At 49.7% G+C, this 14,055-nt stretch overlaps 1 protein-coding gene across 4 annotated transcripts in view; it reads left to right on the forward strand.

Annotated features, from left to right (window-relative positions):
• Positions 1 to 14,055, forward strand: part of fmnl2a (formin-like 2a) — a 51,670-nt gene that overhangs the window by 27,604 nt on the left and 10,011 nt on the right. For all 4 annotated transcript variants that reach the window (XM_084478505.1, XM_084478507.1, XM_084478506.1 and 1 more), the window contains exons 7-16: positions 3,264 to 3,372; positions 3,842 to 3,918; positions 5,045 to 5,138; positions 6,992 to 7,066; positions 8,679 to 8,789; positions 9,264 to 9,413; positions 9,818 to 9,919; positions 10,692 to 11,016; positions 11,485 to 11,661; positions 13,709 to 13,833. In XM_084478505.1, coding sequence (XP_084334631.1) covers positions 3,264 to 3,372; positions 3,842 to 3,918; positions 5,045 to 5,138; positions 6,992 to 7,066; positions 8,679 to 8,789; positions 9,264 to 9,413; positions 9,818 to 9,919; positions 10,692 to 11,016; positions 11,485 to 11,661; positions 13,709 to 13,833 — 1,345 coding nt within the window. The remainder of the gene's footprint in view (positions 1 to 3,263; positions 3,373 to 3,841; positions 3,919 to 5,044; positions 5,139 to 6,991; positions 7,067 to 8,678; positions 8,790 to 9,263; positions 9,414 to 9,817; positions 9,920 to 10,691; positions 11,017 to 11,484; positions 11,662 to 13,708; positions 13,834 to 14,055) is intronic.

A 14,055-nucleotide genomic window follows, 5' to 3' on the forward strand; every position in this document is an offset into this window, starting at 1 on the left:
TTATTCATTCTGTAATGGATTTGTCATTCGATTGTTGATGCAATTAGAAATGACATTGTATCTCCGAAGTGCAAACACACACCACACACGCAGACACACACGTGCGCGTGCACACAGGATGTTGATCGGACCACCAGTCCAGCTGGGGGTAAAGTCAAGGTAACCTTGACAGAGAATGTGATTTAAAACAGGGGGCTCTCACAGGATGGTGGAGTTGAGTTATCACCGGTTACATGACTTTTTACCCTCATGTTTCTTCTGTTTAATGCCTTTTCTGCTGGGTGTTTAGAATGAATGGTGTGAACACAACTGTTTTTTTGTTTTTTGTCTGACGCAGTGGACCCAGCAAGACTTTTCCCTTTCCTTTGCTTCTTCATCTCTTAAGGTTTCAAACAGGTTGTCTCTTCTTGAGACCATGGTATTGGCCATAGAAATAACATCAGCCCTTTATCTTTCCAGCTTCAAAATGTCTTTATTATAAAGTTCCTTAAGAAACTAACTTGGTTTGTATCAAAGTGCCGTCCAGAATATTTGACAGTACATGTGCACGCACAGACAGACTACATACAGGAGTTAAAATGCATCTTCAGGACCTTCATGTCGTCATGTCTTCTGACTGTGTGTTTCTGTCCTGTCTTCATTGGTTCTCATCTGTCTTCATGGTTCTGTTCCGTGTGTCTCCATAGTCTTCCGATGTTCTGTCTACCGTTCTTCAACAGCAGGCAGGTGTCTGGCTCACTGTGAGCCGTCCACAGCTTTCAGCCCATATCCTGATCACACACGCACAAACACACACTTTATACAATACACACACTATACACAACACATTCTCTGCACACATGTCTGTCCACGCCTCAGCTGATGCAAAAACAAATGAACATAGGAATAAACAACCCCCGTAGAGACACACACACACACGCACGCACACACGCACGCACGCACGCACGCACGCACGCACATGCCTGTCGACACTTTAGCCGAAACACAAACACATTACCACGGGGCATAAACAGATCCGACACTCAGGTTCAGACATACTCAGCCACACAAACACACTCACATACTCGACCCCCCCCCCCAACCCCCCCCCGCTAGCTACTTTGCGGCTACGTGCCAGCCACTGCCCGTTTTATTGGACCTGCTCTTTGTGTCGGCTGGTGAGTTCTGTGCTCTGCCAGCCCTCCCTTCTGTGCTTCTAGGTATTCTCTCCCCCCTCCCCTTAGAAAGGCTTCCCCTAACCACCTCCGAACCTGCTTGTGTGGCTCCCTGAACACCAGCCTGTTCAGCTTCTAGTCGAGTCCCTGCTAACGGCGGCCCATTAAAAAAGAGCTGATCCAGGTGCTTAAATACCTCTCACGTTCTGGACGCATCAGCCAAAATGCGCCGCTGGTTTCATGACTCCGGTGTGCCGGGGTCTGCTTTACCCGCTTCCTGTTTCCGTTGTGAGCAGACGCCTCATTCCTACTCGCTAATTGGAACAATATCATCTCCTCGGAGATAAGTATAAAGACGCACTGTTGAATATTAACTCCCAACTCACCGAGCCATTGTTTTGCTGTCGATCCCCCAGTAAAGTGTCGGTTAAATATTTGAATTGCAAATGAAGTTGGCTTTTATGTTTTCTCTTCCTCTGTGACGCCTCCCTCGAAGGACGGGGAGCACCACAAAGTGCCCAAAGTGCTCGGAAAAACGACGGTATGCCTAAGTGCTAAGTGTACGCCTCCCTTAGATATTCCTAGATTATGTTTACCCGCACCTGTAGTCCATAGTTCTAGTGTGAGTCAGTGTGTTTTATGCTGTGTTGCCGTCTCAATGTAAAGGTACTGTACACAGTTTTACGAGAACGGGTCGGAACCGGTCAGTGTACGTTTTCTAAGGTTGTGTGGCTGACTCATTGTAAAGGTACTGTATTTAGCGTTGTTTTACGAGAACAGGGGTGGGACCAGGGGAGAGATGGTCACGACATGCAGGTAACAGCTGAACCTCTGTCGTTCCGGGTACTTATCCATATGTGATATGTTTAGCTCCACAAACGGCCTCGTTCTTGGGTCACCTGCTGGGACAGCGCTCTGTTCCTGTCCTGAGTGGTCTCAGAAAGTGACACGTTTGAACTTGTGAGTGTGTTTTTTGAGTCAGGCGAGAACCAGATTCTTCTGAACAAAGCACAGAGCGCTGTTTGACCCGGAGGCATGATGACCAACACAAGATTAAATTACAAAGATTCAGAATCCTATTTAATAAACAGTCCTGATACTCTCTGTAGCCGGTCAGTAAGAACATCTGAATGCTCATTCATTACCACCCAGGCTGGTTCAAACCAAGCCCATCTGTTGGTTTATTTTATAATATATTATACTGCAAACCTGTTGGTTTATATCATACCTACACCTGACACACACACACACACACACACACACACACAGACACACACACACACACACACACACACACACACACACACACACACACACACACACACACACACACACACACACACACACACTGTGACCCAAGTCACAATCAGAGGCACGGGAGCAGACGGAGAATGAATCAGTTTTTCTATTTCAGGTCGCACTGTTTGTTTGTTTTTTCTCCCAGAAGTCTGGTGATGAGAGCACCCTGTGACCAGGCTCTCAGAATAGCTCCGTCTTTAACACCCTGATCTGCTCCACTCCGTGGCCTGAAACCACCACAGTCGCCGCCCCTGCTCTCATGCTTTTATCGTGAAAGCCTCGCAGGAAGAAGAAGAAGAAGAAAATGCCCGGCCCCCCCCTTCCCCCGTATGGGTCTTGTGTGAACAAAGCCGCCCCCCAGATCACGGGCCCTGCATGCTAATGAGGCTGCTCTATTGTACCGGTCGTTAGGTTCTATCAAGTATCGTAGTATCGTCGGGTTTAAAACAATAGACATGGGAGTGGAGTCGCCCCTCTGTCCTGCCGGGTGTGGGGGGAGGGAGGGGGGGGGGCCAGTGCTGGTTATATGGCCTTTTGTGTGTGTGAACACGACGCAGCCTACTAGTTTAATGGCGCCTTTGTGACGGGGCATACGGGTGGCCCGTCGACAAACAACATCTGTCCTCCTGGTGGTGTGTCTCTTCACCCCGGTCTACAAGCTCGTGTTTTCATTTATTGTGTCTGTGACCTAAACCCTTTGTGTGTGTATGTGTGTGTGTGTGTGTATGTGTGTTTTTATTTTCGGTTTTTTTTCCCCTGTTGTCATTCACACACAAATAGTCTTCTCACGTTTTCTGCGGCGCGTTGCAGTTCGAACACGCTCCCCAGCCGGCGGACCCTGAAGAACTCGCGGCTGGTGTGCCGGAAGGACGACGTCCACGTGTGCATCATGTGCCTGCGAGCCATCATGAACTACCAGGTGAGCCCGGCCCCCCGTCCACCCCCGTCCTCCCCCGTCCTCCCCCGTCCTCCCCAGCCCTGCTGGGCCCCTCATCAATACATGCACGCCACTTAGGGGCCGCATTCAATTAGTTCCGCGTCTCGTTTCCTGTGACACCTCATTGTTCAGGTTCCTGGTGTGTGTGTGTGTGTGTGTGATGTAAATTGAGGTCTTTCATTTTTGAGATTTTGTTATTTATCACTTTCTCCCTCTCCCTATCTCCCTCTCTCCCATTCTGTTTGCTTTTGCCAATTCTGTTTTTCTCTCTCTCTCTCTCTCTCTCTCTCTCTCGCTCTCTCTCTCACTTTCACTTTCACTTTCATCTCCACATCTTTCGCTCTTTCTTCCTCTCGCTCTCTCTCACTTTCCTCTCCCCATCTCTTTCACTCTCGCTCTCTCTCCTTTCTCTCTCTCCCTCCCTCCCTCCATGTGTTTTCCATGCATCCAGTACGGCTTCAACATGGTCATGTCGCACGCACACGCTGTGAATGAAATTGCTCTGAGTCTCAACAATAAGAACCCCAGGTAAGCCCCCCCTACTGCACGCCACCCCCCCCCCCCCCCCCCCCCCCCCCCTCCCATCTTATCCCTCTGGGTAGGCCGTTGGAAACCTGCTGCTGGGGGTCAGCCAGCCTTTCACTGGCTCACACACACACACACACACACACACACACACACACACACACACACACACACACACACACACACACACACACACACACACACACACACACACACACACACACACACACACACACACACACACACAGCAGCCTTTTGATGAAGCCTGGGTGCACCTGCTCTCTTGGACTCCCTGGTCCAGAGTAGAGCAGGGTTTAGGTTTTTTCCGTTTCTCGCCCAGAATGCAATGGGGCCCAGGGAGACCGGGAAGGTCAGAGCTCTGGCAGGCGCCGCCGCGGCGCTAACGCCAGCTGCCGCGCGGAGACGGCCAGCAGACGGAGCGCAACACGCTGCCCTCCCTCTGAAGCGCCCTTTGGCTTTTACGTTGGCGGGTGTGTGTGTGTGTGTGTGTGTGTGTGTGTGTGTGTGTGTGTGTGTGTGTGTGTGTGTGTGTGTGTGTGTGTGTGTGTGTGTGTGTGTGTGTGTGTGTGTGTGTGTGTGTGTGTGTGTAGGGTTTTCCCCTCTGGGTCTCTGTGCAACAGTTTTTTTTTTCCTCAAGCACTTGTGAAGGCTCACTACACATGTCACCTTTCATGTCTGACAGCACACACACACACACACACACACACACACACACACACATGCCAGACACGTGCACTACTGTACACACAAGCACACGCATGTATTCACAAACGGGCATTGACATTTTTCACACTAGCCCACTCTGTTTGCCAGAGGATTACATGCAACAATAATGTTTACATGCGTGTTTAACCCCTTGGATTACAAAACAAATAACAGCTGATTTGCATCAACCTCCCATTTAGAAAATCTCTGGCACTGGCAGCCTCATTGTTTGGGCCTGGCAGATAAATACTTTATTTGAGTATTTCTTCATTTAGTTTCTACGCTGTTGTTTTCACACCGTATAACCATGCCTATAGTGACATTGGGTGGTTTCCTCTGCCACTGTGTCCTCCATCTTGTCTTCTCACTGTGTTGTGGTGATGTGATCCTCTTCTCCCTCAAGGACCAAAGCTCTGGTGCTGGAGCTGCTGGCGGCCGTGTGCCTCGTCCGAGGGGGCCACGAAATCATCCTCTCCGCCTTCGACAACTTTCAAGAGGTACGGGCCACACAGTGCGGGGGAGGGAGTGACTTGGAAGTGTGTGTGTGTGTGTGTGTGGGGGGAGACATAGAGAGAGTGTGAGTGAGGTAGAGAGTGTGTGTGAGGGACATAGAGAGAGTTTGAGTGAGGTAGAGTATGTGTGAGGGACATAGAGTTTGAGTGAGGTGGAGTGTGTGAGGGACATAGAGAGGGAGGGAGGGGGGGGGGTATTTCAATCATCTTAATTTTCAAAAGGTGACTCATGGCCAAGGAATGCAGCCCAGCAGACTCTCTGATCTACCCCTCTCTCATTCCACACACACACACACACACACACACACACACACACACACCGTGTCGGACCATCTCGGCTCTGACCAAATACCTGGAATAACTGCTTAAAAAATGTGCGTGTTACTTTGCGCTGTAAGGGACAGTTTGGGTGACCTTCTCTTTTGACAGCCACTCCGTTGACACCGGCCTTTTTTTTGTAGCAGAGAGCAACATCCCGGTCAACAGGCTATTAATGAAATGATGTCCCACCGCTGAATGAATCGTTCCTCTTGGGTCGCGTTGGCGTTAGAGCAGAACATTTGTTTCCTTTGGATCTATTTAGTTTTCCCTCTGATCTCCCCCTGTGTCTTTGTGGTTGTCTCTCTGTGCATGTTTTGTGACTTTTGACACACGTGTGTGTGTGTGTGTGTGTGTGTGTGTGTGTGTGTGTGTGTGTGTGTGTGTGTGTGTGTGTGTGTGTGTGTGTGTGTGTGTGTGTGTGTGTGTGTGTGTGTGTGTGTGTGTGTGTGTCCTGACCTGTGTGCAGTACAGGTCGCTGGATACATATCCTTTGTCTCTCTCCCCCTTTCCTGTCCCCGGGTTTCTTTCGTCTCCCCTTGCTCCTCACCACTGCCTCCCAGCGCTCTCTGACACACAAAGTCTCTTGTCTCTCGCTTATGTTCTCCCTCTTCTCTCTCTCTCACGCCCCTTTTTTCTCTTCTCTTTGACTCTTTTTCACTTTTGTTAACTTTTTCTGCATCACAGCCACGCTTCCGCCCCTCTCCCCCTCATTTATTTAGGTCTCTCTCTTTCTTTCTCTCTCTCTTTCTCCCTCTCCCTACTAGTTATGGTAATTACAGACAGAAGGGAGAAAATGGGTCACGATTCTTTCAAAGCAAGCGGCGTCTGGGGGGGGGGGGGGGGAGGGAGGGAGGGATGGAAAGTAAGAAGGAGCGAGTCAGGAGACCTTGGTGTTGAGAGAGTACGGACGTTTATGGGGGAATTACTCCATCTTCTCATCGCCGCATACTTTGTTATCTACGCTGCTCAGACTCGAGGGCACGCGGTTGTATCATCCCCTTTATCTGTTTAATCTTTAAGTATAAATTATAAAGTACAGTGAGGCCAATGCCCCTAAGCATACTACCCACAATGCACCAAATGTGTGGTATTGGTCGTGTTATCCTGTACGGTTGGTGAGTGGTGGATGTCAGGAAGTGCGGTCGTCAACAGTGTTCTATTTCATTAAACAATATTCCTGCACTCGAGAGAGGAGTGTGCGTCCACACTAGAGACTAACTGGCCAGGCACTCGCGTGTGATTACAGTGTGGAGGTACTGAGTGCACTTAGGCAAGAGTGGACAATAAAACGGGCACTAGTGCTGCGTGTTGGGGAGGCGGGTCGCTCATGAATTACAGGTAAATCGCACAAAGAGAGTGAAGTGGCCAGCCCAAAGTTACTGGGTTCAAGTCCCCATGCCCACAGTGTACCTGTAGTAGTCTGACCGCTGACCCCTGCCTGCTCCTTCATGACATGCATCTTCAAGTCTACAAGTATAACATTAGGTTAACCCTTTGTGTTTGTTGTGTCCCCGCAGGTGTGTGTGGAGGAGCAGCGCTTCGAGAAGCTGATGGAGCACTTCAGGAACGAAGACAACAACATTGACTTCATGGTAGGGAACAGTGCGCCTCTCTTCCCTAACCCTAACCCTCTATCAGGACAGCAGCCTATATCAGCCCGGAGCTCTGTGACAGAGCCTATATCAGCCTGGAGCTCTGTGACAGAGCCTATATCAGCCTGGAGCTCTGTGACAGAGCCTATATCATCTGGAGCTGAGGGGAGCTGCGTGACAGAGCCTATATCAGCCTGGAGCTGAGGGGGGCTGCGTGACAGAGCCTATATCAGCCTGGAGCTGAGGGGGGCTGCGTGACAGAGCCTATATCAACCTGGAGCTGAGGGGGGCTGCGTGACAGAGCCTATATCAGCCTGGAGCTGAGGGGGGCTGCGTGACAGAGCCTATATCAACCTGGAGCTGAGGGGGGCTGCGTGACAGAGCCTATATCAGCCTGGAGCTGAGGGGGGCTGCGTGACAGAGCCTATATCAGCCTGGAGCTGAGGGGGGCTGCGTGACAGAGCCTATATCAACCTGGAGCTGACACAGGCTCTTTCAGCCTCGGCTCCGTGCTGAATCAATCTCAGAGCTGATTGTTGCTAATTAGCCTGGCGGAGACGACTGACAGACTTTGCGATTGTGAAAAGTGGCATTTATACATAATCCCCCCCAATTCTCCCTACCCCACCCCCAACCCCCCCTCCCAATATGCCTCTCCACTGAAGGCTGTGTGCGTGTGTGCGTGTGCGTGTGTGTGTGTGTGTGTGTGTGTGTGTGTGTGTGTGTGTGTGTGTGTGTGTGTGTGTGTGTGTGTGTGTGTGTGTGTGTGTGTGTGTGTGTGTGTGTGTGTGTGTGCACACGTGTGTGTGCACGTGTGTGTGCACGTGTGTGTGTGTGTGTGTGTGTGTGTGTGTGTGTGTGTGTGTGTGCACACGTGTGTGTGTGTGTGTGTGTGTGTGTGTGTATACACACGTGTGTGTGTCTGTGTCATTGATTTAGTGGGCCAGAGGCCAACAGATGCTGTGTTTGAATAGGCCTTGTGTGCCACAAGTCACAAGTCCAATCTGAGGGCCCTTTGGTGGGCGGCCAGTCATTTGACACCAGTGCGAAAGCAAACACATTCTCCATGGTGTTCTCCACGTCACGCATGGAGTGCGTGGCCTCAGCCCCTCACACAGGAAGTTCATTATGTGCGCTGTGAGACGAGGAGAGTTTGACGTTAAACAGAGGAGAATCCCTTTGATCAGATTGTAGAGACGCCCGTGGGCCTCGTTCACCTAACGGCCATGAATGTAGACGCTTTCAGTTCCCCCCCCCCCCAGCTAGCTTTGAGAAGATAAAGCCAAGACGGCCGCTAGGTGGTTAAGGCCCATCAGCTTCCCATTGGCTGCCCATTGGCTGCCCATGGCTCATTTGTTTGTGTATGCTTGCATGCTGCCACCAGGTTTTGTCTGTACAGTCTGTACTGTGTAATGGATACTTAATTAAATGTTAGATGCACATGTTGAGCAAGAATTATTTTTAATCAAATAATTTGTCCCTGCTGTCCCTGCTGTATTTAGTAATGAATCTTTCGAGCCAGAATTTGCATGTCAGGTTATCCATCAGGTGGTCGTTCAGCCTAAACCCCCAACCCCCCCCTCCAAGCTCAAGGCTGTGTTCCCCCCTGTAGGTGGCGTGTATGCAGTTCATCAACATCGTGGTCCACTCGGTGGAGGACATGAACTTCCGGGTCCACCTGCAGTACGACTTCACCAAGCTGTTTCTGGACGAGTACCTCGACGTGAGTGTGGGAGACAAGAAGGGCCGTGCATCTACCATCTAAAGAGAGGAGAGATAGTGATAATAATGCAGACTTGGGCCAAATGTGTCAACCTAAAAGGTTGTCATGGGGATAAGGTGTATCCAACGCGGTAGCCCACTAGATCTATCAAACAGATAGGAAGACATGAGGAAAATGTGCACTAAACCATAAACCCACAAACAATATAAACAACTGAGCTTTTGTGAAAAGACAACTAAAGGTGTCTTCAGTTCCCTGCAAATCAGACTCTAGAATTCTCTGAGCTCTCTGAAGCCAGACCCAATGATAAGCACCTGAGCTTCAGAGATTCCTTCGTTTTGGACTCTCAAACTTGAATATCCATCCGGACCCTAAAAGTGTGTGTGTGTGTGTGTGTGTGTGTGTGTGTGTGTGTGTGTGTGTGTGTGTGTGTGTGTGTGTGTGCGTGTGCGTGCGCGCGCTTCCTCCCTCCAGAAACTGAAGCACACGGAGAGCGACAAGCTGCAGGTGCAGATCCAGGCGTACCTGGACAACGTGTTCGACGTGGGCGCGCTGCTGGAGGACGCCGAGACCAAGAACGCCGCCCTGGAGCGGGTGGAGGAGCTGGAGGAGAACATGTCCCATGTGAGAACCCTCCTCCGGTCCTACGGTTCTCCTTAGTTCTCCATGTACATTCAATGCATCTTTATGGAAGCATTCATAGTTCATGCATTTTATATTTTATTGCCTTCACATATATTTGTGTTTCTACTTTTTGCTTATTTTTACTTATTTATTTATAATAAGAAAATATATATATTTCATATATTATTATTATTATTATTGTTATTTTTATATATCTTTTCAAAATAAAATAAAAAAAAGAAAAATATTTTTTTTTCTTCTATTCTCTATTTCTACTATGATATTTGATCAATGAGCAAGGATGATCAATACGGTAGGGGTTTCCCTCCCAGTATCCAGGAGCTATTACCCCTATCTTCATGCTGATTGGCCGACTCATTGACTCCCCGGTTGCTGTGTGACAGTTGTCAGAGAAGCTGCAGGACACGGAGAACGAGGCCATGTCCAAGATCGTGGAGCTGGAGAAGCAGCTGATGCAGCGGAACAAGGACCTGGAAGTCATCCGGGTTAGTCTCCACCCAGTCTACCAACCAGTCCCCCCCCAGTCTCCCACCCAGTCTCCCACCCAGTCTCCCCCCAGTCTCCCCCCAGTCTCCACCCAGTCTCCACCCAGTCTCCCACCCAGTCTCCACCCAGTCTCCCACCCAGTCTCCACCCAGTCTCCACCCAGTCTCCACCCAGTCTCCCCCCAGTCTCCCCCTAGTCTCCACCCAGTCTCCCACCCAGTCTCCCACCCAGTCTCCCCCCAGTCTCCACCCAGTCTCCACCCAGTCTCCACACAGTCTCCACCCAGTCTCCACACAGTCTCCCACCCAGTCTCCCACCCAGTCTCCACCATGTGTGGTCAGCCGCCTGGAAGACATGAATGTTTAGATGATGTTTCTCTGGATAGTGATTAGAGCTAGTGAGCGTATATAATCATCATGTTATTTTTCAGCATCAAAACATTCAGTATTATAGATTTTATATTTGACATTCCTAGAAACATCCAGGGCGATTCGAATATAATTTTGACAGAACTGATTATTTGAATGTATGGAAATGTATAGAAACACAACCTCAACTCTGAGCTGACCTCACCAAGGAATCTCACCAAACTCACCAGTTGTAAACTTTCACCAAACAATAAGTTCTTCACTTCATTACTCAACTTTATTAATTGTTTTAATCACCCTACTATCCTGACCACATCATCATCATCATCACCATCACCATCAACATCCTCACCATCACCATCCTCATCCTCATCCTTTGTCCCGCCTCCCTCCCCACCAACAGGAGGTGTACAAGGACGCTAGCTCTCAGGTGCACACGCTGCGGCAAATGGTGAAGGACCGGGACGCCACGCTGCAGCGCCAGGGCAACCTGGAGAAGAAGATCCAGGAGCTGGAGAAGCAAGGCACGCTCAAGGGCCACAAGAAGGGCCACGGGGACGCCTCCGTCCCGGCCCCGGGCGCCGCAGGCACCGGCGCTCTCACACTACCGCCCGGCGTGGAGGGGGGCAGGGTCCCGGGAGGCGGGGTCCTGAACTATACGGGGGATATGATGTTGGCCCCGCTGCCACCTCCCCCTCCTCCTCCACCTCCTCCGATGAACGGCTTGGGTAGGTTTACGCTGGTGTAAAGCGGCGCTGATTGCGTTGTGACCACTAGAGGGCGGGAGGGTGTGCTTCCAAAGCAATCTTGTAAATGGACATTAGTCACTGCCTGGTGGTTCCATAAAGCGATGCCCACTGGAGTATGAATTCAAAGCTTTTGTAATGTTTCGAAGAGTGCTAAAAGAAAGATTCAGTGATTCAATTATGGTAAGGTTAAAAGAAAAGTTAGCCCTTTTCTCTGATTTGCCCTTTTATGTTTTTACATTTACATTTTATCGTTCTAACTTTCTCCTTTGTTCCTCTCCATCTCTCTCTCTCTCACTCCCTCCTTTCCCGCCCACTCTTTCTCTCTCTCACTCTCTCCTTCGTTCCTCTCCCTTCCTCTTTTTCACTCTCTCCCTCTCTCCCTCCCTCTTCCTTCTTTTGTCTCCATCTCTCTCTTTCTCTCTCTCCCTCACTCTCTCTCTCTCTCAGTGCCAAACGGGAACTCGCCGGTCGACTCCCTCATAGCACCGCCACCTCCACCTCCTCCCCCACCTCCTCCTCCTCCTCCCCTCCCCTCGTCAGGGGGGTCCATGCCTCCCCCGCCTCCCCCTCCGCTCCCGGGAGGCGGCGGCACGCCCACCGTCATCATGAACTCCGGCCTCGCAGGTGAGCTCACCTGGAGCTGTGAAAGTACCCCTGATGGAATGACGTCATGATGGACACAATGAAGGCATCTGTGCTTGAAGTGCGTGATGTTTGATCACATCTCAGCGATGCAAGGATTGGTTTTAACAATGTTTGAAGTCGGCAAACGGGAACTGATTGTTTGGGGGGTTTAGTCGGTTGGGTTTTTATCAGTGCAATCTCAAACGAGGGCTCTTATCTCGACTCAATCTCGGGCCCTTTCAACTAGCCCAGTTTCGGGGGTTGTGGAGGACAGCGGGTGTGATAGGGCTCTGTTTGGAGTGGTCAGCCCGCGTGACCGGCTGTATTGTCTAGGTCGCTCACCGGGGAGCAGCTATCTGTGACTCAGCCACTAATATGTTTGTGCTGAGATTGTTGCGGGAGATAGAAAGAAACAGTCAGCCAGGATTCACACACAGAGGAGCCCTCTGGCTGTATGGTGCATGCCTCAGTGTTAATGTGTATGTGGGGCTTTTATCACCACTGCCGCAGGGACGTGGGAATGCACTCCAAACTTCAACTGGGAATAACTTTGCGGCACAGACAAAAACCAGTGTTTCCTGTTAGCAGTGACACAGTGAAACATGTCTTTTAGAGGGATTTGCATGTAGAGCCTTTTCTAGATTCTTGCTTTCATTCTGCAAATAATTTCTATTTAAATTTCTCTTTCAACCTTTTTTTTGTCCGACTTCCAGAGGGACCCATCAAACTGTTCTGTAGGTCTGAGTTGGTCTTCGAACCCTCCCCTGTTTATTCTCCCCTCTCTGCTGTCTGTCTAGACCACCTTCTCTGTCTGTCCATGTTTGGAAAATGGTATTTTCACATACCACATATAAGTGGGTGGATCATGCGCCTTCAAAACAAAATACTAAAAACTCGCAATCTTCGTGATCTTTTGGATTTCTGATTTATACTTTATATACAACTATGGAAAGTACCATGTTTCAAACTGCATGATTTTCCTCTCTAGGTCTACCCTGTAGATGTTCTACCTCTTGTCCGTTTCAGTCTGTGTGTATATCTTTGTGTGTATTTGTGAGCCACAGACTTAAATGTTACTGTTGACCTAAAAATGATAGTGCTAGCAGGCTGAGACACAGGACTTGCTGTAGCAGGCCGATGATAGCAATAGATAAGCGTGTGTGTGTGTGTGTGTGTGTGTGTGTGTGTGTGTGTGTGTGTGTGTGTGTGTGTGTGTGTGTGTGTGTGTGTGTGTGTGTGTGTGTGTGTGTGTGTGTGTGTGTGTGTTTGGGGCCGTTTGTGAATGTGTTGTGTCAAAACCTGACTGCCACATTCCTGCCACATCCACTCCCATCCCTTATCTTCAGCCCCGGCCGGCTCTGATATAAGCCCCTCCTTGAGGCCATGCCAGCCAATAAAGCCTTTAGATGTCTGGAGAAACTAGGTATCTAGTTAGGTTAGGTGTCTAGCTGTGTTAGGTATCCAGCTGGGCTAGGTGTCTAGCTAGGTAAAGCTAGGTAAGGTATCTCGCTTGGCTAGGTGTCTCGCTTGGCTAGGTATTTCGCTGGGTTAGGTATCTTGCTAGGTTAGGTAGCTCTAGGTAGCTAGCTGGGCCTGGTAGCTAGCTGGGCTAGGTATCTCGCTGGGTTAGGTATCTAGCTGTGCTAGGCTAATCTTGGTGTTGAAGGCAGTACAATCCAAAAGTTTCAAAAGTTGACTCTCCTCTAATGAGGATATGTTTCTAGATATTCTTCAGAACCAAGAGTAGGGACATGGAAAGAGTCAAGCTAAGGGCAACTCTGGGATAATTTTGAAATGACATTAATATGCTAAATATATATGAGAAGGTCTTTGCAGTATGCATGTCGTTCCTCCACTCTCTTCCACCACCACCAGCTCCACCACCAGAACCCTTTTGCATGTTTGTGTCTGGTTTGTGTGTGTGTGTGTGTGTGTGTGTGTGTGTGTGTGTGTGTGCGTGTGTTTGCGCGTGTTTGTGTGTCTGCATGCAGCTGACGTCTCCCCCCGTGTAAATGCTAAATGCTAACCTCTCTTTTGTGCCGCCCAGCCGTGAAGATCAAGAAGCCCATCAAGACCAAGTTCAGGATGCCCGTGTTCAACTGGGTGGCGCTGAAACCCAACCAAATCAACGGCACCGTCTTCAACGAGATCGACGATGAGAGAATACTGGAGGTAGCGCCTCCTGGCCTTGTAGAACAAGCCATCTGCTCTACATTTACAATGAAATTTTGGCCAGACGCTTTTAGCAAAAGAGACTTATAATAAGTAGATTTGTCCGAAGAGAGAGGAACAATTTATCGCTGTCGGTACAGTAAGAAGGTTCGTAGAAACAAGAGCCAAGCACTTACATTTGTTTGGTTAACCCCTTCCCCGTATGCAACAACGATAGCTAGG

Source organism: Micromesistius poutassou (genome assembly GCF_964030765.1).
Source record: "Micromesistius poutassou genome assembly, chromosome: 14".
Classification (NCBI taxonomy): domain Eukaryota; kingdom Metazoa; phylum Chordata; class Actinopteri; order Gadiformes; family Gadidae; genus Micromesistius; species Micromesistius poutassou.